Source organism: Bos indicus x Bos taurus, chromosome 17 (genome assembly GCF_003369695.1).
Source record: "Bos indicus x Bos taurus breed Angus x Brahman F1 hybrid chromosome 17, Bos_hybrid_MaternalHap_v2.0, whole genome shotgun sequence".
NCBI classification, from domain to species: domain Eukaryota; kingdom Metazoa; phylum Chordata; class Mammalia; order Artiodactyla; family Bovidae; genus Bos; species Bos indicus x Bos taurus.
In genome coordinates, this window is record NC_040092.1 from 54049440 (window position 1) to 54076280 (window position 26841).

At 43.4% G+C, this 26841-nt stretch overlaps 1 protein-coding gene across 1 annotated transcript; it reads left to right on the forward strand.

Moving 5' to 3' along the window:
* The first annotated feature begins 915 nt into the window (after positions 1–915).
* NOCT (nocturnin) lies at positions 916–19868 on the forward strand. Its single transcript, XM_027567369.1, has 3 exons — positions 916–1496; positions 16498–16767; positions 17887–19868. The coding sequence occupies exons 1-3, from the start codon at positions 998–1000 to the stop codon at positions 18708–18710; spliced, it is 1593 nt and encodes a 530-aa protein (XP_027423170.1). The 5' UTR covers positions 916–997; the 3' UTR covers positions 18711–19868.
* Positions 19869–26841: the final 6973 nt, after the last annotated feature.

Consider the following 26841-nt stretch of genomic DNA (forward strand, 5'->3'; position numbering starts at 1 on the left):
CCAAGCTATCTGAGATATTTCTTCCATTCATTCTTTTCTAGTACCAGATGCAAGTCTCGAGTATCTTTCATATCAGCTAGTCTACTCTCTCCAGCCTTTTCACACGCCCAAGATACTTGACCTCCAATGACAGCACGGCCCTAAGACATATCCTTGCCCAGTTTACAAACAGCTCACCCTTTTCGACCATATTAAGTCTAATACAATCTCTGCCTTCCGCAGTGTAACCCATCCAAGCATCTGCCTTACTTCTTCACTTCCATCCTACATAAGAGATGTTGCCGCAAAGATACCTAGGGCTTTTTGCTTTATTCCCTTTTTTGCCTGTGTAAATCACCACCACTCTTTCTCCCAAATTCCACAAATGTAAATCCAAGTCATGGCTCTTCTCTTCTAATAAGCCTTCTAGAAAATCCAGGCGTGTTACGACGTCTATCGCCAAATTTACATAAACTGATGCCACTGATCTTAATCTACCTTGTACAGCTTTTTTTTTTTTTTTTACTTGGATTACTGTGATATTGAATACCTTGTACAGCTTTATGGTCTGATTTCTCCTGCCACGTTGGGCCCCCTTTGCCTGAGGATAACATTGAGGAAAGGGACGTGGCCTTACTCAGCGTCGCCCTCGCACACAGTAGGGGCTTTATCGTGCTTAATTTCATTTTAACGCAACACATCCCGCCGAAGGGGTGGGGAGCAGACACCCTCTGCTGGATTCTCACTTACACGAGTACACGGATGCTGTCTTTTACTCGGACACACACGTGTCCCCGGGGCCATAGCCTGGAAGGTCTTGGGACTCCCAGCCTGTGGGCGTTTCCACTCCACCCAGCGGAAGGGGAGGCTCATTTCTTTAAAACTGCCTTGAGGGATACCTGTTACCTTGGACCTCCCACAGCCTCCACCCCATAAACAGCTGAGTATCTGCGTCCTCTCAAAGCAGGATCACTCCAGTTCTACGAATCCCTGCCAGGTCGCGCCGGGCGCAGGTCCCATGGACACCCCCTCCCTGGTTCGCTTGGTAGCGCCCGCTTTGTCAGCGCGCTGCGCTCGCCGGTTACCCTCCAGCTCCAGCCGGCCCGCGGCAGACAGCGCCTCCGCTTCACAGCATCCGCAGCTTCGTTCGCGCCCTCTCGGGCTCGTCTGCCTGCGACCTTCCCCCGGGCCGCGGCTGGAAGAGAAGGATCCCCGGAGCCTCTGCTCGGACGGCCCCAAGAGTCTGCTGGGCTTGCCCGCCTCGGCGGGGCCCGCAGTTAGGTGGGGCGCGCGAGGGGCCGCGGCGGTTTTGGCGGCGGCGCCCGGCATGTATCAGAGCCCGCGGCGGCTCTGCTCCGCCCTGCTACAGAGGGACGCGCCCGGCCTGCGCCGCGCGCCCGGCCCGCCGCCGCCGCCGCGCCGCCTCTCGCCCACGGCCGCACCGCGGCTCGCGTCCCCCCGGCTTCTGGCGGCGGCTTCGGCGGCCCGCGACGTCGCGAGGTCGTGCTCCCGAACAGGTGAGTGCACCGCCGTTCCGGGCGGAGAACGCGGCGGCCGCCACCTGGAGACGGCGGGGAATGAATGGGAAGCCGGGGGCTGCCGGGCGGTGTGGTGCGACCGGGAAGCGGTGCCTCTTCTCCTTGAGCCGCCGTCTCTGCCCTCCTTTGCCGCCTTCTCTTGCCTGGGGCTTGCACCGCGTCCGGTAAGAGCTGCAACCCTGTGCTAGGTTCCCGTTTAATCGTTCCCGTTTGATGCCGCGGTTTCAGTATTTCTCGCTCTTGACCTGTTATCTTTTCCCCTTCCGAGGCCGCAGATTATTTTTGTTTTACTTATTGCGCTAATGGAACATTTTATGCAATATGTATATGAAGTTACTCATATCTGATCCTGTGGCCTGCATGGCTTAGGTGGTCTGAATTTTGAAAAATGTATGAACACGCATTGACTCTTTGGACATCTACTTGAATTTGGGGGGAGCCTTCCAGTCTTAATATTTGTGTCATTATGCGTCCTGTATACCTGGGGTTAAGATCTTGTAAAGATGATGCTATCTCTTTGCCAAGAACCTGTTCTATAGGTCACGTGCTCTGGATTTTGCTTGGGTTGTGGGGAGGAAAACGCCAGGCAGGATCTTACTTCCCTAACCAGGGATCGAACCTGCGCTCCTTGCATTGGAAGCCTGGAATCTTAACCACTGGACCCCCAGGGAAGTTCCCTGGATCTTCCCTTTTTTGGCCACGTAAGTTTCTGCCCGAGGCCTCAATACCGCGGCCACAATTTACATACAAATTAGTCATACTTTAAAAATTAATAAAACTTTTCTTTCAAAAGTGGGCAGTTTCATCACGCTAGCAGGTATATTTTAGTCGTACTCAAGTTTATTGCTGTTTAAGACGTATGAACATCTCAGATTGTTAACGACTACCTTTTGCTCCAAAAGTTTTGTGTTATCTCTTTTATGCCGCCCTACACGGGTTGCCGGATCTTCATTCCCCCATGGGGGATTGAACCGCCAGGGCAGTGAAAGAAAAGGCGGAGCCCTAAACACTGGGCTGCCAGGGAATTCCCAAGTTTTGTATTAACTTCAGAACCGAGCAGTAGAAAGTGTATGTTCAATGTGGCTTTCTTTACTGAAAGTGATCACCCAAAATGCGATTCAAGTCAAGATTTTAAACTCTATTCAGATGATTGGCGGATGTTTAGATAGAGACATTCTTTTTAAAATTAGGATTTTATTTTTGTAAAGGGACTTCGCCGGCGGCCAGCGGTTAAGACTGCGTTTCCACTGCAGGGGTCACAGATTCCACCCCTGGCCGGGGAACTAAGGTCTCGCATGCCACCCAGCGTGACCAAAAATAAAAAAATATTAGGAAGTTAAACTGATTACTGGAGACTAAACTCTTTTGTTCTTTTTTTAAAAAGGATGAACTTGACAGTCATTGAGATTTTCTTTGCAGTTCTGTAGGAATTTGGCGTTTGTGAAATAACTTAGAATGGGAAAATTTCTAGAGGCACATTGTTGGGTTTGAGGTGGGAGAAGTAAAAGAAAATCAACTGGTGTCTTCTGTAGCACTGTATCTCTTGTCTTCACCTCTTACCTTAAATTTCCTGCGGGTCCTGGGGCAGAGTTAGCCAGTAGGTTCATTTTGGGAATACACATAACTTGTGTAATACAGATAAGAGAGCTGTGCTGTTAGTTGGGAAGAAAGGTCAGGACATGCTGGATCTTAGGCCTTTGACATAGAAAGATGCTTAATGAACTTTCTGGAAGTCCCCTGAAATCCCCTAGCTTTAGAAAGAAATTGAAAGGATTTATGGCTGTTAAACTACTACAAGAGCTAGGGCAGTTTCTCATTTTGCTCAGTTTTGGCTTCAGCTGCTTGTTGAGAGAAACTCATGAATGCATTCATTTGCATATCCTTTGATCACTCACTCACTCATTCAGAAAGTCTTTCCATTTCTGGTCTGTCTCACTCTATTGTGTTAGTCATTCAGAAGTGTCTGATTCTTTGCGACCCCATGAACTGTAGCCCACCAGGCTTCTCTTTCCATGGGATTCTCCAGGCACCAATACTGGAGTGGATTGCTGTTCCCTTCTCCAGAGGATCTTCCTGACCCAGGAATCGAACCCTGGCCTCCTGCATTGCAGGCAGATTCTTGACCATTTGAGCTAGGTGCCACCTTATAGGAGGTAAAAGAATGTGAGACATGGTCTGCCTCTGAGTTTAGTTCCCAGAGAGATGGGTTTTGCACAAAGACCTGAGTGTTTAAAGAAATAAAAACACCTTTTATTCTCTTTCAGTTAAAGGTTTGCAAATGGCACAAGGGTGCTGGAGAGCATGAAGTCCCTTCCATCAGTGGTGATCATTTTGGCTTCAAAAAGTGGTTGGCATTTGAATTGGTCCTTGAAGTACAGTTAAGATTGAAAGAGATTAAAAACATTTTGCTTGGGAAAAGCCAGTAGCAAAGTGGAAGGTGTGAGACATGGATGGTGGCAGGGTGAGAGAGGAGGTACTTTGCCAAATGTTTCCCAGGATTTATAGATCCTATTGTAGACTTATTAAGAAGAATCGTTATGGGTGGGTCCCGAATTCCACGTTACTTAACAAAATGACAACAATAAATAAAAAGCAGATTATTGTTATTACAGGCCTCAAGGTTTAGACATCTGGCTAGAGAAAGTCTTCAAGGAACTGAAAGCTACACTTCGCTCACTCCAGCATCTTTTGGGGTGCGTGTGTGCTGAGTCACTTCAGTCATATCTGACTGTTTGGGACCCTATGGGTCATAAGCCCTCCAGGCTCCTCTGTCCGTGGGATTTCCCAGGCAGCAATACTGGAGTGGGGTGCCATGTCCTTAGCCAGGGGATCTTCCTAACCCAAGTCTCTTAACATCTTGCATTGATAGGTGGATTCTTTACCACTAGCACCACCTGGGAAGCCCCAGTCTTTGGGGAGGGGGTGCTAAATCCCAAGTTGACCCTATTTGTTAATCAGTTCCTTCATAACTTACGCCCTGTGGCAGTCAGATGTCACTGGAAAGGTGAGTGCAGCCCCTTTGCAGTCATCAGATGCTGGGTTATTAGAATTTAAAGGGGACCTTTTCTCACAGAAGGATCACAGGCCCCATAGAGAAGCAGCAGCTGTCACAGTTACTCTGCTGGATGAAACGTGGTCTGGTGTCATCTATGGGTTTATAAATGCCATCCTCCAGATGCCACCTCCTCAGATAATGAAGAGTTGGCTGAATTACTGTTCTCTACCACTGGAACACATTGCTTTTTTTCTTGGTACGATTTTAAAAGCAAATACCAGCTCATTTGAGGAGGCGGTTTTATTTAGTATGTCCTTTAACAATGTGAGTAATCTGCTTATGAGAGAGAAGTGCAACAGCTTGTAATTATCAAGCTTTATAGAAATATATTTTCTTTGTAGGAGAACAAGCTATTAGTTACAGCATTCAATGGTAAGAGCTTAAATACAGTGAGTTACTGGGGGCTTTTGAATTAGAAACCACGATATCAACTGATCCATAAGTTTTACTGAGCACAGTACACTTAAAAGGCCAAATATTTTATTGTTTCGTGACTAATTGCATTGGAAATTAAGATCTGTCATCAGGATTCCTAGAATTTTGCTAACCACTTGAATGGTTATCACATTTGAATGCAAGGATGACGTGCATGGGTGTTTAGTTCCATAGTAAACCCACTTGTACTTTAATGAAAATTTTTGGATTGGTTCTTTTTTAAAAAATATTTGGCTGTGCGGTCCATGGGATCTTTGTTGAGACATGTGGAAACTGGTTCCTGGGGACTGGGATCTAACCCAGCCCCCTGCATTGGGAACACAGAGTCCTAGCCAGGAAGTTCTGGATTTGCTGGATTTGAGCAGCCTTCCTACAGGAAGGAGTATGACCTCAAGCAAAAATCTTAGCTGTCTTCTTGTCTCTATGTGATCTCAAAGCAGCACCTGAAACCTACCAGCTACACAGAATTCAGCATCAGTGTCCGGGATGTGGGCGGGAGTGTCCAGGAGAAAGAGGGCTACGAAAAACTACCTGTCAGATTTAAATGTCTTTATGAAATGCAGCCCCACCCCGCCATGGGTGGGTTCCTCATCCAAGGTTGGTTGAATCCCCAGATGCAGATACCAAGGGTGTACATCATTATATAAAAGGAGCTATCAAAAGAATGCCTGGGTCCCACTCAGATCATCTGAATTTTAGTTTCTGCAAGTGGGCCTTGAGCATCTGCTAGTTCTGATGTATAGCCTGGGCAGACAGCCAGTGAGACACTTGCTTTGCTAAATGCTTGGAAGCCTGCTAGAAGTTTCTTAACTAGTGTCCCCAGAAGTTAGTCTCCAGTAGAGACGGCTATTGGATTATGAGGGATTGTGCAGAATGATTTGAAAACTGCTTTTTCCCTTCAGAACTGGAGTAGTCTGAGAAGTCCAAAGTTCCTTGGAGCCAGAATCATGGAGCAGTAAAGAAAAGTGGCAGCAGGGTGTCCAGGAAGCGCCTTGTGCATCATTTTCCTTTGCTTTTCCCAGCCTGTCCCCCACTCTGAGCGTCCAGTGCTGGGGCAGGTCTGTCCAGTACGGGGTACAAGGAAGTTGTTTTGCATATCCTACTGACACCCTGGACATGATGGTTTTCTGTTTCCTTTATGTTTTGCTTTCACTGAGGGGGTTGCCAAAGATGTTCATCTTTCAGATTTTCTAGGTCAGATAGATTTGCTGAGATGTGTTCTACAATTAATTTCTCTTTCCAGTAGTGGTTCATTCTAAATTTTTATTTGGAAAATTTTCATGACAATTTTAAAATATAATTTTTTAAAAATAACATGTCTGTTAATTTTGCCTCAGAACTGCAATCTCTTTGACGGTACTGATTATCCTCTAGAAGTTGAGGATTGTTTGTCCTTGGTGTTCAGAAGTTCTGTCAGGATAAACGTCTCAGCATCAGATGAGCCCATTCAGTCTAAGGACATACCATTCTTTTTGGGGGGTGGGGGGCTGTGCTGGGCCTTCATTGCTGTGTGGGCTTTTCTCTAGTTATGGAGAGCAAGGGGCACTCTCTAGTCGCAATTCACCGGTTTCTCATTGTGGTGGCTTCTTGTTGCAAAACAGAGCATTGGTTCTAGGGTGCAAGTTCTTCCGGAGTTGCAGCTCCCAGGTTCTTGAGCATAGGCTCAGTAGTTGAGCACAGGCTTAAGCTGCTCCACGGCATGTGGGATCTTCCCAGATCAGGGACTGAACCCATGTCTCCTGCATTGGTAGGCAGATTCTTTACCACTGATCCACCAAGGAAGCCCCAGGACATACCATTCTCTAGCCCAGGAAAATTTCTATTTCTTGAATTTTATCATTTTCATCACTATTTTATCACATTGCCTGTTCTCATATTATTAAACTCCTGCTAGACAGATTGTTGTCCATATGGATCCACCCTCTGGCTGCTCTTGCATTTTTAAGAATGTTTCTTTATATTTCATGAGATTTTTTTGAACATGTCTGTTTTGCAGTTGTTTACAATTTTTTGGACATTTTCTAATTCTCTGCTCCTTTCTTCATAGAAGCCTAGTCTGTCTTTGTGTCCTATACAGTTGTGTGAGCCTGTTTCTCCCCCATACCTTTCCTCCTGGGAGAGCAGTTTGCATTTTCTCTGTAGTTGGGGAGATTTGGGGGTCAGGGGTGCAGGCAGGCTCCCTTCTGTGTTCTCCAATGCTTAGCTCACCCCTCCAGCCACGCCTTCAGAAATATCCCTGAGGTCCACGGTCTGCTCTGCCTCCCTTCCCGTCCATCACTCTTGGGAGCCCTTCCAGGGCCCACATCTCTGAAGCCAGTTCTCCAGCTGGCAGAGGCCACCCTCTTCTGTCTGAGAGGGGAAGTGACAGAACTAGCAGCTGTCTCAAATACCATTGCTGAAAGAATGACCCTAACGACGGCCCCTTGCCTCTCCTGCCCTCTGTCTTGGTGGACTTAGCTTTGGGTTTCTTCAGAGCTCCCTTGGGAAGAGCCATGTTTAATTTACCTTCGGTAGTTTGTACTGCATTGCCCTCCGCTCTGGGTTCTCTGTTAATTCACACCTGTCTCTGTCTTCCTGGAATTGTTTCTTAAGCCCACTGGTGGCGTCCTTTCTGATTTTACCCATATTCTTTCAGTCTTTAGAAAAATATGCGTGTGTGTACTTTATTCCAGAAAGCTCTTAAGAATAATGTATTTTTGGCCTCATGTCTGATGACCTATTGTACATTATTTATCAATTCCCATCTTAAAAATGAGTCATTGGACTGGAGATTTTAAAACTGCTACCAGTGTCACTACACATTTTAAAATGCTGTAATTATTTAAATTACTTATTTATTAATTATTTAAATTATTTAATTAATTTAAAGTGCTGTAATTATTCAAGCAAGGCTATGGAAATCTATATATGAAAATTAGGTTTTCCCTATTTTAAATGACTGAGTCTTTCGTTGATTTTTGTGAAGTATGTACAAATGGACTGTACAATTCATAATCTAGAGCAGGAGTCTGCAAACTTTTCTGTAGAGAGCCAGCTAGTATATATTGGGCTTAATAGACTAAATATCCGTTACAGCTATTCAGCTCTGCTGCTATAGTGTGGAAGTAGCTGCTGACAATACACAAATCTTATTTATGGATACTGAAGTTGGAGTTTTGGATGATTTTCACATGTCAGGAAATATTATTACAATCTTTTTTCAACCACTTAAAAATGTAAGCAGCCATAGGCATCTTATACAGGGCACTGGGAGATGTATGTGGACCTCTGACCCACAGGGAAGAATAGCAGAGTACTCCTTAGCTCCGTATTTCATTCATAGCTGTGAACCCAGAGCACCTCTTGAGCTCCTGGGAACGTTAATGATGGGCACCAGGTAGTAACACAAACCTGATTGTCTCAGTTGGTGGAGAGCAGCTGTCACACCAGGTTTTGTTTCTGCCTTTTCAGTTTTCTAGCATTTTGCTGGAAGAGTCTGGCTTATGCAAGTGCTTGGCCAGCCCACTCATAATCAACCACCAATTTTCACACGCTAACTTAAGTATTCATTGTGGAGGGATTTCTCTTTCCCTAGCCATATTTTCAAGATGAATCTGGCATGACTGAAGGGACAGCTCTGCTTTGGCCAGAAGGCACTTGGGTATTCTTGTGTCTGACTGCTGCCTAGCAAAGAAAGGTCACTGGGATTGTCACTGTGTCTAGGAGCTTGTATTTATAGACCCGCGAGGTTGGGAGACATGACCTTCACTTGATATCTCTAGTAATGCCATGTGCCAGTAAAGCGGGTCATTACACCGCTTTGAACACCTTGTGCTGTGCCAGTGTGCACGCCCTGACGGCGGTGACCTGGGCAGAGGGATGAGGTGAAATTGGACCTTTGTTAATTGCCACGCACGCCCCTGGCAGCTCCATCCAGTCATCCTGACTGGTCAGCACCGTCAGAGACAAGCAGTGATCCAAGGTGCAGGCAGCCCTCTCCAGGGTCAGGTCCTTTGCCAACTGTGCAGTCAGTCACCATGTTTATAAAATGGAGAATACAGTACCTGCTTTGCTGGATCGTTGGAAAGATAAGTAAAGATACACGCTTGGCTCTCAGGTGTTAATAGCTGCTCTTTAATCCCAGAAAGAAAAGTAACAGTAGCTGCCATTTAGAATGTACTAGGTATAGCTCCTTTAACTCTCTTAACCCTCACAGTAACACAGTGAAGTAGGTCATGGTGATCCCCAGATGAAGAAACAGAGCCACAGAGATAAATAACTTGTTCAGGATCTGACTAGTGAAAAGAGAAGCCATGATTTCTGGAAACCAGTTGACCTACCTTGAGTCCATAAACAAGGCAGATATAGTCTCTATCCTCATGGAACTAATGAGTGAAGAACAGGGGTTGTAATTTAAATATTAAGGGTGACTTAAGGTTCTTACTCCTGGCTCAGAGGGTAAAAGCGTCTGCCTGCAATGCAGGAGACCCAAGTTTGATCCCTGGGTTGGGGAAGATCCCCTGGAGAAGGAAATGGCAACCCACTCCAGTATTCTTGCCTGGAAAATCCCATGGATGGAGGAACCTGGTAGGCTACAGCCCACGGGGTTGCAAAGAGTTGGACACGACTGAGCGACTTCACTTTGACTTTTCAAGTACCAGAAGAAGGCCATATGTAAGAAAAAGGGAGCCACTGGAACTTGATCCATGAAGCTGTAAGCCATGGGGACTGTAAATCTTTATTGATTTATTAATAAAGTATTAAATAAATATATTGCATACCCAACATCCAAGCTATTTTAGGTCGATGGCTGTCTTGTGAATATTTTGAAGGTGGCCACATTTATTCAGGAGCTTTCAGGGGACCAGTGAAAATTAGCTGCTGAGTTAGTTTTCTAACCTTTCTGAGGTGATTCAGCACAGTGGCCAGTGGGTGGCAGCACAGGCTCGCTGTTCCAACGATGCCTTCCTGTGACGTCTGTCCTTCAGGGTTTGGTGTGCTTTTCTCTTCGAGGTTTCCTTGGGCCCCGAGGTTGGTCAACTCCAGCAGCTTCTCAGGTGTGTACCCAGATAATCCTGGCTTTTGTTGTGTTTTTACTTTTTAACCAGCCTTTTTTTTTCCCCAAATAAAAAGGTTAGATGAAAGAGTGGCACCATTTGACGTTTTTGGAAATCTCTTCATTTGAAAGTCTGGCTTAATACGTGACAGCTGTCTATATCCTCCTAGTTGCCTCTCCGTTCAGTCTGTTGGGATATTTTGGTTAAAAGATATGAATCCAGTCTCTCACTGGTTATATAATCGGAGAGAATTATTTTAATAGCCTTTTACGATAATTGTGGGTAGTCTTTTGTGGTAGCTTATATTAATAGTTATTTGCAACGTCAAATCTGATATACCATATCAGTGAACATCTTCTTGGTTATTTGGGAAGTTGGTTAACTAGGTTACGTGGCTCTTCCAGATGTTATACAGTATAGAAATAACCTTGCAGCTGCTGCTGATGCTAAGTCGCTTCAGTCGTGTCCCACTCTGTGCGACCCCATAGATGGCAGCCCACCAGGCTCTCCCCGTCCCTGGGATTCTCCAGGCAAGAATACTGGAGTAGGTTGCCATTTCCTTCTCCAATGCAGGAAAGTGAAAAGTGAAAGTGAAGTCGCTCAGTCGTGACTGCAGCCCACCAGGCTCCTCCATCCGTGGGATTCTCCAGGCAAGAGTACTGGAGTGGGGTGCCAGTGCCTGCTCCAAAATAACCTTAGTAACTATCATCTCCAATCTTGTCAGAGAAGTTTTTTAAGTACTGGGGACTTGTCAGGCTCCTGATGCCAGATGTGTTTTCCAGAATTTTCTCTGGGAAATTTTTCTCATGGGCAAAAATACTGTCAGCTGTTTGCCTTAAAGTGACAGGCTCACTTCTTACATTTTAGTGGATAAATGTCTGCCTTGTTTCTTGACTAAAGTTTGTTGGTTCTTTGAGGTGAAGACAGGGGAGAGTTTTGCAATCCAGGCACTCACCTGAGTGCTGTTGCTTAAGGCAGCGTATTTTGTGTGCAGCACAAGTGTTTATGTGGACTTTCCTTTTTGTCAAGTATTAAAGATAGGTCATCAGGGCTCCAAATTTAACAGAAGTACTTATTGCCGCCTCACTTAAGGACATTTGTGGGTAAAGCAGGCAATTTAAAAAATGAATAATGGTGAAGAGCACAGTGGCCCCTACTGGAGCCTGGGGCCAACTGCCTGAGTTAATGCTGACAAAGCGGCGGTTTCATCACAGTCGAAAACAAAGACAGAAAGGATGCCTCAGTGTTAATATGAAAACCCCTTGGCCCTGCGTTTCTCCAAAGGTGTCTCAGACATCCCTAATGGCTTTGTCTATGTATCTATGTGTACTATCAGGGAAACATGAAATCTGGATGATGTGTCTGACTCCCTCAGTACCACATGATTCCTTCTAAACCTTTCCTCATTTATCTGCAGCTTTCCTTTTTCACAGAAATCAGACTCCCACCATCCATCACTTATTGTATTTGTTCAACCGCAATATACATGTAAAGCATTTTTGGAATTGCTGACACCCACCCCCCAAGAGAAATAGCTTTGCTAATCTGAGTGCACTTTCTTTAGTCTTGAGCAGTTAAAAGCTGTTTTCCAAAGTGACATGATTCCTTTTTTCCTGAAGCCCCTTCTGTGAATTTGTTGTATATTTGTAATAGATTTATTTGTCAGAGTCTGCATTTCCTCTTGATCCCCCCACCTCCCTGTTGATCTTTTGAATTTTCGCACATTAAAGTTTACTCTTTGTGAGGGATAGTTAAGTCAATGGATTTTGACACAGAGTCATGTATGCATCACCCTACGGCTGTACAGAGTGGTTCCTTTGCCCTAAAATTCTTTGTCAGCCACTGGTCCCTCCCTCAATCTCTGAAAACCATTCTGTATAATTTGCCTTTTCTAGAATGCCCTATGAGTGGGATCGTGCAGTATGTAATTTTTAGGATCTGGCTTCTTTCACTTACAAAATGCTTGTGACTTGTTCCCCTTTATTGTTATGTACTATTTTGTGTGGTTGTATACATTTGCACATTGAGGGACATCTTTGCTTCCAGTTCGGGCATTTATTAATACAATTGCGTACATATTTTTGAATGAACTTAAGTTTAAGCTCACTTAAGTAAATCCCTAGGGGCATGAGTTCTATATTTATTTTAAACAGTGCCAGACTGTCTTCCAGTGGGGCTGTGCATGGGAAGCAGTAGGTGGGAGTTTATGAAGGGATGGGTATTGTTTAAATATTTGATAGGCTCACCAGCGAGAGCCATCAAGGCCTAGGCCTTTTTTCTGGGCAGATGTTAACTTACTTCAGTATCTTTGCTGCTCTAGTTGGAATTCCTTCCACAGAGCTGAAGGGGAGAGGTGGGGCCAGGCCTGCCCCAGGCAGGACCCGCACAGACCAGCACTGTTCTTAACTGAGGTTCAATAGCTTTCGCAAATAAAGGCTTCTCAGTGTGTTGCATGCCTTTGGTCTACATCCAGAGCACTGAAGTGGCTGGTTTTGACACTGGTTCAGGTTTATAATTCTTTCAGGGGAGGACTTGTCAGCTCCCTCATGCCGTCACGCCTGAAGTCTGCTTGATGGGTTTCTTCCTCTAATGTGTCAGCCCTGTTAGCAAACAGACATGGTAGTCTGCTCCAGAGCTCAGTCCTCCTCTGGCAATAAACATCTCCCACCTGTTTCCAATTTGCACTTCTCTCCTGAACATCAGTTGTACCTGACTGCCAAGCTCCTATTTTCTGCAAACCCTACCCGGTTTTCCTAACCTGTATTGGCAGCTTCATAGTTGCTCAGCCCACCCATCTTGGAAACTTTTTTTTGACTGCTCTCTCATAGGCCACATCCAAGTAAGTCATCAACAAAACTTGTTGGCTCCAATTTTGGATTTACTCAGAATCCAGCCACTTAAACTGGGCCTAGAACTGGGGCTTTGAGGCCCATATTGCAGTGTGTCCTTCCTCTTTTTTGCTGCAAAGCCTTTGTCTTTAGGTGCTAGACTGAATTTTTGAAAACCCCCAAAAGTCACAAATAAAGTGAATGACAAAATATAGTAATCCACTATTGGGCCAAAATGAGCTTTTTTTGAGCTGAGCTGGCTTTAATAAGAATGTGTTTTCCTTGTTTTGTAGCTAACAGCCCTATAAATTTCCAAAAACAAACCAAAAAAGGACAACAGGGAATGATGAAATTAGAACATCCAGTTTAAGCAGTCTAGAGTAACAATTCTGATTCTGCCATTACTAATGATGATCACTGCAAATAATTCTTTTTTTAAAAAAAATTTTTTATTTGTTTATTTGGCTGCTCTGGGTCTTAGTTGTAGCATGTGGGATCTAGCTCCCTGACCAGGGATCAAACCTGGGCCCCCTGCACTGGGAGCTCAGAGTCTTAGCCACTGGACCACCAGGGAAGTCCCCAAATAATTCTTAATTGAATATGCTTGCTTCTTTCTGGTCCCCCTGCTCTGTCCCACCCCCACCCCCACCCCAGGCTTTTCTTTTTTGGTTGTACTAAATCCTCATTGGTTCATTCTTGGATCACATAGCCAGTGGATATTGTACTATCTTAATCTCATTTAGACTTGATTTGCTCTGTTTAATACAGCACCACCAGTTCGTATATCAGTATCTCTGGTCATTTTGGTCTAAAGCTTGTTCGCTACTTCCAGGGGTGGTTAAGACTTTTCTGAGAAGGGCCCAATAGTAAACATTTTGGCTTTGAGTGCCAGAAATTATCCTGCCATGTACCGTGTGCTTGTGGGCGTGTATATGACATCTGAAGATCAAGGACTGTACAAAATACATCTGGCTGCAGTTGGCCATCCCCTGCTGTAGTATTTTCTGGAAGAAGCGCTCCTAGTGTCAGTATTTCAGTTTTGCTAGATGTAAAATTCTTGGCTCACATATAAAGCCTGACATGTTTCAGATATGTAACTTCATTTTCTTCTTGTCTAAGAACATTACAGTTGAAGTCTGATACTCTGACTTCTAAGTTCCTTGCTGTTTTTGGCCTGGAGTCCAAGGGATTTTTTTTCTGTTTCTTTACAGTCCAGTCGGTGTTGGTCATTCTGGGTTGATAGTCTCAGGTATGTGTGTTTGTGTCCATGATACATGTTCTTTTAACCTCATAATTTTTCTTTCAAACCACTGACCTTTTTTTCAGCTTTATTGAGGTATAATTAGCGAACATTGTTGTGTATTTGAGGTGTACTGAGTGATGGTTTGATATTTGTACACATCTTGAAATAATTACCTCAATCAAGCTAATTAACATGTCACTCACATAGTGTGTGTTTCCGGGGGTGGGGGGGTGAGATCACTTAAGATCTAAGATCACTTAGAGGAAGGATTTCAAGTATGAGATACAGTATCCTTAACTAAACTTACCTTGCTGTACATTAAAGCTCCAGAACTTAATTCATCCTGCATGATTGAAACTTTGAAGAGTTTTCTTGGTTTATAGTTTCTCGTATCAATACGTGTTTCATTTCCTTGCATTGGTTTTCCTGCTACAAGAAACTTTTATCCATATTGCATCTTTGCTTTAAATAAGTACATAGTATTTGCCACTATCTTGCAAGCTTTATCTCATTTCTCTCTGTTACGTGTTTACTAATTCTTCACATTGCCTCATTTGTAAATTTTCTAATTTAGACTACTTTGTCATTTTCTTAATATAATTATCCTATATTATAATAGGATATGATTTTGATTGGCTTTCTGGGCATGTCTTCCAGCACTTTCATTGTGTTAATACATTATACTGTTCCTTGTTCACTGAAAGGTTTTTCTTAAGTTTTTAGGAGGAAGTGTTGTTTAGGATAACGCCTTAAATCTTCAACTCCTATTGGACACAATTAACCTTTTTCACATTCATTTTCGCATGGTACTTGCTTTTTTATCACAGCAACCACCCTGAAACAGCTTGGCGAAGGTGATGTCATCAAAAGGATGCAGAGCAGTCCTGTTAAAACTGAACAGCTTCAAGCTGCTCATTTGCCTGGAGCCTGACAGATGTCAGATATTGGAGCCCTTGTGAGTTTGCCATGATGCCCTGACAGATTGGTCTACTGTTAGGCTATTACTGATGCTGGAAACCATGCTTGGGAAAACAGTAGAACTTTTTACCGCTTTTTGCTGAACTAGAAGTACAGAAGAAAGATTTTCAAAGTTGTACTGCCAGCCAGGAAGAAAATTTCTTTGGACCCATGTACTCAGATAGGCAAGCAAATTGATTAAAAAAGAATATATTCAAGTCAGACATCCAGGAAACAAGTGTATGCGCGTGTTCATGCATGTGCCTTTGTGAGCACAGGCTTGCAGGCAGTTGCACATACACAGAAATGTGTGCTGGGAAAACTGGAGTCTCTTTGCCTCACTTTCTCACTGGGGAGTCCTTGAAAAGGAGTGATAGAGCATGCTTGCATCTTGATCTTGATGTTTAAGGATAGGTCCTGGGGGTGAACACTTGAATTGGCCTTTGTGACCTGCTGTGTAAGGTGAATTCAATGGCTTGCTAATTTCACGTGCAATCAGCTTGCCAAACAATGTGTTTTGTAAAGAAAACTTTGTGTCCTTCAAGAGAAGGCAAGGACTTGGATGAGGTCAGGAAATCCAGGTTCCTCCAAACCAGGAATCTTAGACATGATTCCAAGCAGAATCTGGCCTAATTTATACTGTAATGAAGAGAAAACAAGGTTGACCTTTAAAAGAGCAATCCACTGCCTCCTAGTGAGGTGACAGATGCCTCTCCCTTCATGTTAGCTTGTTGAAGATTGTGCTCTGTTGTCTTTAGTTATTATCCAGTTAGGTAAGAATCAGAAGCCTCAGGAAACGGACCTAGACAATGCTTCCTGCACCACCATATCCTCCCCTCCCCACCCCATCTCTCCCCTCCCCACCGCCAACCTCTCTTCTGATTTTTAAAAAATCTGGCAGTTAAGATTAGATTGCAGACTGTACTGCTCAGTGATGTTCTCAGAATCCTATAGAAAGCCAGAGCCTGGATTTAATCCAGCTGATTCTTTAATCCAGCGTAATAGGGATCCGAGTAGCTGACACACTAAGAGCCTGCTCTAATGCCATCTCGGAGTAATCAGGCTTTCTGACATCTGGCTCTTTAAAACTGGCCTTCAAGTTCTCGTTTAAAATACATAGAAAAAGGAATATGGATTTTGTTTAGCCATGCTTTCCTAAGACTGTGTCTACAAATTATAAAGACAAGTTTCAGGTTAGAATAAGCCATAAAGATCAAGGTATTTCAGCTGTAGTATTTCAAGTAGTTGTCCTCCTAGAAAGCTAGAACCTGGGCGCTCCTGTAATCCACCCCGTAGACCATGAACGTGGCAACATCGGCCCCAGCTTCTGTGGACACTAACTGCTTTATCTTGTGGTCGCTCTGAGTGAGAACTGGAGAAAGGCAGGAGAAGGCTGAGTGTGTAACACGTGTCTCCTTCCCCGCAGTGTATCCCATGGGAAACGGCACGAGCAGGCTCTACAGTGCTCTCGCCAAGACACTCAACAGCAGCGCGGCGTCCCAGCACCCAGAGTACCTGGTGGCCCCTGACCCAGAGCACCTGGAGCCCATCGACCCCAAAGAGCTCCTGGAGGAATGCAGGGCTGTCCTGCACACCCGGCCCCCACGGTTCCAGAGGGATTTTGTGGCTCTGCCAGCCGATGGCCCCAGTAGCCACCCTCCCATTAGGGTCATGCAGTGGAACATCCTTGCCCAAGGTAGGCCTGCTGCGTCTCTGCCCGAACCGCCACCGCCTCCCTGCTTCTGCGCATGCCCGATGCACCTCCGCATGTGCGCACATGTGCGGGGGCGGGGTGTCAGACGAGGGGTGCCGGCGGCTTCGCCCAGGGAGCTCTCCCAAGGGGAGGTGGGGAAAGGGAGTCATCTGGTTTTCACTGATAAATCCAGCGACTCCAGAGGTATTTCTTACTCACGTGTTGGTAAGTTGCATATTCAGTGACAGCTTCTGTCTCCCAGCACATCCAGATTTCAAGGCCCCGGTCTCTTATTAGCCTGAAACTTTGTGTTGTCTCCAGCTTTCAGTCCACAGCACTAAGATAACATTTGCCAGGGAGAAACTGAGTCTGCTGAGTGGGCGATGTAGAATCTTCTGCAGGAAATGGGGAGGGGGCGGAGTTGGTCTGGGTACTCTGGCCAGATTCTCTTCCAAACGCACCTTTATAATTTGAGATGTTGCCTCTCTTCTCTATGCTTTGAGATATTTGTTATGGTAGAAAGGACTCCTTTCCTGGGTCTGCTGGATTTAAAAACAGGTGTGTCAGTCAACTTTGTGCAGTGCTGCACAAAGATCACGGAGCTGTTGAAATTTTAAGAAGAAACCAGGGTCACCATTCTTCCCTCATTTTCTGGAATAGAAGGGCATACTGAATGACTTTCCATAATTTTGGATTCGTTTTTTCTTTTCCCAGATATAGGTAAAAGCTGCCCGTTTAAAATAGGTGTCATTTATGGTTTCTATAAAGGCCTAGTACTGGGTTAAATGTATTTAGTTCATCTGACATAGCTTAGATCTCTTAGACTACAAAGAACATTGTTTAAAGCCAAAACTTAATGTTTTATGTCCTGGAATATGTGGCTTTATTATGTCTTCTGTCCTGGAATAGACAGATAGTTTTAATGTGAAAATCAATTCCTTGCTTCATGTGGATGGTAAGAGGTAATTAGTTTGGAGGTCGGTGCAGTAAGAGAATCCCCTCCAGAGCAACTGAAGCAGAGAAAGTACTCTGAAGGTCTTGGGTGACGTCACACCTAAGGAGACACCCCCCCCCCCCGCCAGGTATTTAGCAGCTGACAACCGACCGGCTTTTTTATTTCAGCTCTTGGAGAAGGCAAAGACAACTTTGTCCAGTGCCCTATGGAAGCCCTCAAGTGGGAAGAAAGGAAATGTCTGATCCTGGAGGAGATCCTCGCCTACCAGCCGGATATCCTGTGCCTCCAAGAGGTGGACCACTACTTCGACACCTTCCAGCCCCTCCTCAGTAGACTGGGCTATCAGGGCACCTTCTTCCCCAAGCCCTGGTCGCCCTGTCTGGATGTGGAGCACAACAATGGACCCGACGGCTGTGCCTTGTTCTTCCTCCAAAACCGATTCAAGCTGGTCAACAGTGCCAACATCCGGCTGACGGCCATGACGCTGAAAACCAACCAAGTGGCCATTGCCCAGACCCTGGAGTGCAAGGAGTCCAGCCGCCAGTTCTGCATCGCCGTCACCCACTTGAAGGCACGCACCGGCTGGGAACGGTTTCGATCAGCTCAAGGCTGCGACCTCCTCCAAAACCTGCAGACCATCACCCAGGGGGCCAAGATTCCCCTGATTGTTTGTGGAGACTTCAACGCAGAGCCCACAGAGGAGGTCTACAAGCACTTTGCTTCCTCCAGCCTCAATCTGAACAGCGCCTACAAGCTGCTGAGCGCTGACGGGCAGTCGGAACCTCCGTACACGACCTGGAAGATCCGGACCTCAGGCGAGTGCCGGCACACGCTGGATTATATCTGGTACTCCAGGCAGGCGCTCAGCGTGCGGTCAGCCCTGGACCTGCTCACCGAGGAGCAGATTGGACCCAACCGGCTACCGTCCTTCAATTACCCTTCAGACCACCTGTCCCTAGTGTGTGACTTCACCTTTAACGAGGAACCTTGATGGATATTTATAAACGCTTGTCTGTGTCTTTTTAATCGCAGGAGTCTTAACCAGGGATGTTTCAGGAAACTGAAATAGAATAAGTTGACTGAGGAAGGGTTCCCAGTTTCTCTCACTTGTTTCCAGCATGCCCTTGGGAAGGAACCCCGTTAGCTCACATTAAAACCTTTTCCATTAAAACCTACAGCAAAAAGGTTTTTGCACTCCAGTATTGCTTTGCATTGTTTTCTTTCCCTTAGGATTAATTACATGTTGATCATTTAAGGGCATTATATTGGGCTTGTTTTGAAGCTTTTTCTGTTAGAGTCATTAAAATAGTAGACTTGCTTGAGTCTCCCATAATTAACAAGTATGCAGGAACAGTTTCTCTAGACATTTCAAGTTATTTATTTGTGTTTTTTAATATCAAGTTATGCATGGCAATATTTATTTTTTATATCTTCATGTAAAATTAAGTAAATTATAACATGAACATGCTAAAACCATGCAAAACATAAGTTATAGAGTAATTTATAGTAATTTTCTTAAAAGCTTTAAAGATGTTTTTATTGGAATCTAATAAAATAATAGTGTACAAAGGAACTATTTAGTCTTGAGGGGTTTTTGTTATTTAAGTGGAGATACCAGTTCTCTATGATCTCTTCTTCATAAATCTTTGCTATGCCTCTGTGTTCTCCATTAGTGTGTTTCTTGAAGAGATTCCATGGCTAGTCTTCATTATTTGGTCACTGTTACACATTTCCGGTATTCCCTTGGAGTGCTCTTGGTGTTTATTCGCAATCACTCTGCCATTATTTGTATTGAATGTGCTTTGCACAGTACATATATTTAGGTGTGTGTGTGTATATATATATATTTGGTAGTGGCTAAAGACAGTAGGACCTTCTTTTTAGAGATGGGAAACTTCCTGGTCTGTTCATGACGCTGTGGTTGAGATTTACTAAGATAGCCAGGCAACTGGTTTTAAAAGATCTAAAAACCAGAATATAAAAAGTTAACCTGAAATTCTCTTCGCTCAGAAATAAAGTGGTAAAGATAAAAGGTGAAACTCCTTCCTAATGAAATCCCAGAAAACAGCCCACTGGTAATAATATATTTTAACCCATGAGTTGTAAATATTTAAGATTAATAAATAGTCTTTTAAAGCTAGTGTTTTAATATCTTGTTTTTTTAATGCATAGGGAATCTGAGAATAAATTTGGTCTTTTAATACTGTTAATGTGGTGCTCACACAATCCTAGACAGTCAGACCTTGATTTTAAAGTGGACAAAGGTGGTTGAAGGCAGCATCTGGTGCTGTTTGTGAGGTATCACTTGGTGACAAGGTTGGAGTCCCCAAAAATAGTTCCTCCAGGTATTCTGCATTGGAAATGCTTTTGAAACAAATAAGGGTTTCAGTATATATTGTACACACAAAATATCTGGAAGGAATGGCAAGTAGGAAGAACATATGTACCAGCTGTCATTTGGTTCAGATCTTAGCAGTGACTGAATTTGCACATTGAGAAGCAGAATACTGATCTGGACAGGCATTAAATACTGTTTACCTACCCTAAAGCACACCAGTTTGAAATCATCATACCCATATCATAAGCAAATCTAGATGAGAATAAAAGCTAAAAAAAGTGTTTCAATTGCAAATGTTAATAGGCTATGGGAGAAGGGTGGGAGTTGGTGGGAATGCCTCTGAGCAAAAGGGCTCCTGGAAATATCACAAGTCAGTCACCCTTCAGCATTGCCATGGCGGTAGGCTAAACACATACTTCTGTATGCTTTTGTTGTATTTGTCTTCATTTAAAATGTAGTCATGTGAGCATTTTATGTAAAGTTTTTTTAGTAGTTTATAAATCTTGCTAGGTGGCACTTTTATTTCTCTAGTCTTTCTTTTGTAGACAGCTCTGCCTTGTGGACCATCAAGTTACCTGAATGCATAACGGCAAATAACAAATGTCGAAGGTAAATTGTCCAGATTATTGAAGACAGTGAGAATGGATTTTTTTATTCCTCCATGGCTGTATTTCATGAAATCCTACGAGGTGGTAGGGATGACATAGTAAAGCATAATGGTGTGTATAACATTTAAGTCCCTTATTTTTGGCTCTGAACTTTGCATATGACATAAAACTGCTCCTAATTTAAAATGGAGCCTAGGGACTTCCCTGGTGATGGAGTGGGTAAGACTCCCAGTGCAGGGTGCCCAGGTTCGATCCCTGATCAGGGAACTAGATCCCACATGCCACAGCTTAAAAAAGCTCCTGTGTGTCACAAGGAAGGACCTGGCACAGCCAAATATTTAAAAAAATAATTGGGCCTAAAAAGCCCAAAAAATCTGAGCAAGGTCCCAGTGGGACTAAATTCTAGAAAAGAAAATAAAAACACAAGCTGATAATAATAACTGATTTCAATTGGAAAGGCATCCAAAAACTGCTTGAATAAGGAGCTCTGAACCTTTTTATAATGACATGTATAAAAATACAGTACAGGCAGGCTTTTATCTAGAGTGGTTGGATACTGGAATGGCAAGAGGTCTGGAGCTGGGCTTATAAAAGCAAATTCTGTAGAAGGGCATGGGCTGTAAGTAAAAGGACTTAGCTGTGACCACTGTGACCCTCCCTAGGGCCTCAAGCATCACACCTATCTTGTCAATCTCAGATTTGTCAGATATTTGTAAAACAATATTGTAAATTTTAGGTAAGTCATCGAGTAAAGGTTTAAGGTTAAGGTCGGTGCTTAGAGTTCAAAGCAAAAAAGGAAAGGGCACTGTACTTGATGTCCTAACAAGCCACTCTTAATCCTTCCATTTGAAAGGGCAGATAGTGTTAATAGAAATTAAGACCCAAATAGGTGAGGGACTGTTGAGTGGCCAGATTTTTTCACCCGTTTCTCCAGACAGATATGAGGTTGTAGGTTAGTGATTCAGTTTCAGGACAGGATGTCAACCCTACTATGACTTGTAGAGTAGAAATACCTGCCTTTGAGAGATGAAACAACAGCCACAACTCCAGGCTCACCAGATGTCTGTGGAAAGCTCACCTCTAAGAAACTATTCGTTAGGACGTAGTTGTATCCATTCCTCTTGACAGAATGTTAGGAGAAGCCTTGCTGTTTCTAGGCTGCTACTGGTAAACCAAGAGGAAATCTCAGGATGAATTCCTGTTTGCTTTGGAGCATTCAAAACCTGAGACATTCAAAACCAAACCTTATAGCTGGATTTTCATTACTGTGACATTCTGTAGCATGTATTCCATTTCCTTTTGCGGTCCTGCCTTTTTCTTCATGTCACTGTCTTTCTTTCATCTGCTTATTTTTGTTGACTTTTATTTGTTCTTACAATATATAATCTAAAGCAGAGTCTAAACTGCCACATTGAGCAGATTCAGGTTTCTAGATGTAGACCACATTAGAATGCTGGAATATAATTAGAGTCCTGCATCACAGGGAGAAAAACACCAGTCAGGAGAGATGATGGAAAGCTGCATACGGGAGACCCCTGACATCTCAGATTGGTAAACCTGGAGATAACACCCAGCAAAATTCTGCAGCATTTTCTATTTAAGTTTATGAGAGCAGGGATCACTGCATGGTCAGATAGTAGATGGGAGGGAACAGAGGTTGAGGCCAGAGGAGAAGTTCTGTCTCTAGGTCTGCCACTGATTACCTGAACTGAAACTGAGTCAAGTTTTTCTGAACTTGTTTATTTACAATACAGGGAATAGACCAGGAAATCTCTTAGGTTTCTTAAAAGCATTAAAACTGATTTGCACTTCAAGACAATTTGGGTTAATTGCTGCCACTGCTCAAAAATATTTTTGAAACTTTTTGGAACAGTTTGGACATCCAGTTCTCTGAAGGTCTCAAGAAAAGTAGTGTGCACTTTAGCCGTGTTTCATTTTGCCAGGTATGGCAGTACCTACCTAGTTTAATTCACATCGGTTTCTTAATCTCAAGTGACTTCACTATTTCTAAAACTAAAACCTCCCTTGGTAGGAAAATTTGTCTCTTCTCCTTGCGTTTGTCACTCAGTCATGTCTGACTCTGTGCAACCCCATGGACTGTAGCCTGCTGGGCTCCTCTGTCCATGGGATTCTCCAGGCAAGAATAGTAGGGTGGGTTGCCATGCCCTTCTCTAGGGATCAAACCCAGGTCTCCTGAATTGCAAGGCAGATTATTTACCATCTGAGCCATCAGGGATTTACCATCTGTGTCCCTAGTTAAGTATGTATAAAAATTTAGGTTCTGCTCCAAGAAGCAATTCAAAAGTATTTTTTCAAACAATGGTAGCATTGGTGGCACTTAATATATAGCTTTCTGAAAGTACTTTCTTTTAAAGGACAAGGTACTAACGTAGTGTACTCTTTTAAGAATTTAAAAAAACTCATCCTAATTAACTCATTAAAATGTGAGAAAACGGCTTTAGAGTCAATGAAATATACAGTATATAATACCCTAAACTACCTTTTTCTGTTGAACGTTTTAGAAAAGCTTAGATTAAGACAGATGTCTAAATGTAAAAGTTGTGACACACGTGTCCAAACCTGGCTGCACAATGAAATCACACTGAGATTTTTTTTTTTTAATACCAATGCCTGGCTCCCCCTTCCACACATAATTTAAGTGATAGGGGATGTGACATCGGCAAAAAATCTTCACAGGTGATTTCCAGCGTGCAGCAAAGTTACCACTATTTCAGTGAATTCATGTCCTACAACTCAAGTAATTTGCAGATTCTGTAAAACAGTTTAGTATCCACCTTTCATGCACTTATCACATCATTAAAACCTTGTAAAATAAGCAAGATTTTTTTGTTTAAACATACAATGGGAGAAAACTGCTGTTACAGTCTAGAGTTTTGTTATGGAGCATTTTGCTTTAAATATTCATGTTTTTCTAAGTTCTTAACTTGGAAGTTGTATCATTTATTTATAAGTCCTGAACCCAGAGCATTACTGCTGAAGTGCACTGTTTAAAAAGATAGCTATAGGTACATAAAAAGTAGATAAATGTCAAATCAAATACAGCGTACCCAAAGATATTGGGGGTTTGGTTCCAGACCACTACAACGAAGCATCTCAATAAAGCATCATGTGAATTTTTGGTGACCCAGTGAACACAGAAGTGACATTTGCATGACATTAGTCTATTAAGTGCAATAATATGATCTCCAAAAAAAAAACTATGTACCTTAATTCAAAAATATTTTATTAACTCGTCATCATCTGAGCCTTTAGTGAGTCAGTTATTTTTCGCTGAAGGAGGAGGGTTTGAAATATGAATATTACCAAAGAGATGATTGCTGTTGGAATAAGGACAGTGACAGACACGTTGACAGCAGTGTTGCCACAGATCTTAGATCTGTATAAAGCAGTGTATCTGCGAAGTGCAGCCTAGTGAAATGAAGTGTGCCTGCAAGTCTCCCTGCTGCACTTGTGTTTCTGGCATGATTCAGGAGGCAGATCAGTGTACTTGCAAAGGTGGGGAAAGAGTGTCTTATTCTCAGGAGGACTGGCCGAGCTCTAACTGTGGAGGATGACAACAACGAAGGGACTGAAGGACAGGTGAACCACAAGTACAGAGGACTTGTACTATGAACAGTGAAAAGCCATGAAAAGGGAAGTTGCTGGAATGGCTGTGGAACTCAAAGTAGGGTTCCTCTTGCCTCCCCAAAGTGTGCTCTAATATAGATCACGTATGTAATGTCCTCACATAAAGTAGACCAAGAGGCTTAAAGGATCACGGGATAGGTACTTTATAAGCCCAAATATTGTTAAACCTGACTCATTTGCATACAGGGGTCAGAGTGGCTGATAATGAACCAGGTGCTATGTCCCTTACATTCTGGTTTCACAGTCATCCCCCTAATGGAACTGCCTCTTTATTGTCACTCCATCCATTTTGGTGGCTTTTTCTTTGACCTTACTTGCTTGGCCCTTCCTGGTACACTTTAAGAATGTTCCCACCATATCTTGAAATGTGACCTCATCTATCCTGTTGCCTTTCTGTGAACAATCCTTGATCTCCACTTGCTGATTACTTTTCCTCTCTCCTAGCCCTTTATATACTTGATGTTTTCAATCTTTTCTCAGAGTTCACTCAGAGTAGACTACCCCTCACCTTGAGTGGCTTCCAAGCCTATTTCAGAAATATTTTGATGTCTGTCACCTTCACTTCAAATTCAGGTGAAGAGAGTGGTCCAGAGAGAAGCCATCAATGACATGGCTCAACAAAGGTAGATACCTGAAATATTTGGGAAAATATATGTCAGCAGGTCTGTAGCCTGGAGATGCCTAAAATGGGACAGTCAAGAGAGTTAAGACCTGGGAATGTAGGCAGATGCCAGATCAAAGGACTTTGGGTTTTTTATCTTTTTAGCATGAGATGCACTGAAGAATTTAATGCAGTCACAAAGAAGTTTATGAAAATACTCATTTTAGAAACTCAACTGGTAGCATGGAAAACAGTAGAGAGAGGCTTGAGACGACAAAGCAGTAAGGTAGGGAGGATGGGAAAGGAAGTTATTTAGAATGAACTGTCAATAGGACTTGGTGACAGATTGGATGTTGGAAGTCAAATGTCTAGAATGGCCTTCAGGTTTCTTCTGGCAAGAGTAATTGGTTGCTGGTGTAGTGTCATTTATTGAGCTAAGAGGACAGATTCTAGAAGAGAGTTCAATTGGACATTCAGGAAGAAATAACCAGTAGGTAATTAAACCCATCTTGAGACTTTCAGTCTAGCCTAAGGCAATGGATTTGATAGTAAAAACCATATGCATGGATGAGATTATTGAACAGTTATGTTCAAGCAAAACCGTAACAGTAAATACAACTATTCTATAAAGGAAAAGACCCCATGGTAAATACTACCTTTAAATGGGAAAGCTGACATAACAAAGACTAAGAAGTCAGGCAGGAGGTACACTACAAGAGTGGTGTCACGGGAAAACAGAGGAGTTTTAAGAAGTAGGCTGATGACGTGGAAAAATGAAGTATCTGTTGGATTTGACTACTGGGTTCCTGGAGACCTTGGCGGGAACTTATTCTAAGCCAGAATTAACTGCAAGCTACTGAAGAATGACGGACTGTTGGAACAAAAAAACCAAGAAGTTGTGAAAGGGGAGGAGGTGTTGAATACGAGAGAACAGCACACCTGCCTCCTTCCCAAGGCAGGTGTTCAGGATGGATGCTGGAATAAGGAGATGCTCTTACAGCAAGCCGTCCAGAAATGGAGTTCACAGCTCAGACCTCGATTTTCTCTATAAAGAGGTCTACTGGCCAGCTGATAAGCAGGATGGTGGTGAACGGCTGACTGTTGCTGGAAGATGACCCAAAGAATAAATGGGCTGACTGCTAATTCATTGTTCAAAAGCCTGGCCAGACTGGAAAATGTAGTGGCATCAAGTCATTGCTATGTGGTTCTTTGTTACAGTGGACACAAAATGCAAATACAAGTTATAATGATTAACAGAAGAGTTGCAATTAAAAGCCATACCACTGACAATTCCCATCAGAAGAAATACTCTCGTCATTACATACTGTCAACATGTATTTCTAAATCGAGACCTTAGGTGAACTTACTCTGCAAGAGACATGGAAAATGTTAAGGTAGAGTGGTAGAGGTGAGCAAGCAGCCTTGGCTTAGCCTAATGAAAACCAATTAGTAATACAGCATAGGTGGAAAAGAAATGCTCATTTAAAATGTTTCATTAGCTATCTTCCATGTGACTTCTTGGGCTTCCCTGGTGGCTCAGATGGTAAAGACTCTGGTCTGCAATGCAGGAGACCCAGGTTCAGTCCCTGGGTTGGGAAGATCTCCTGGAGAAGGAAATGGCAATGCACTCCGGTATTCTTGCCTGGAAAACCCCATGGACAGAGGAGCCTGACGGGCTATACAGTCCATGGCGTCACAAAGAGTTGGACACGACTGAATGACTAACGCTTTTTCATGTGACTTCTTTGCCCTAGAATATTACGGGAGACATAACTCAAAAAATGAAACTGCAGTGCAAAAAAAGACAATTCAGTTATGTGTCAAGGCATATTTTGAATACAGATACAGATTTTGAAACATGAAATATTTAGGAAATGTTTTAAAAGGAGTAGAGATTGAGATTAACCCCAAATGGGATAAGAATCAA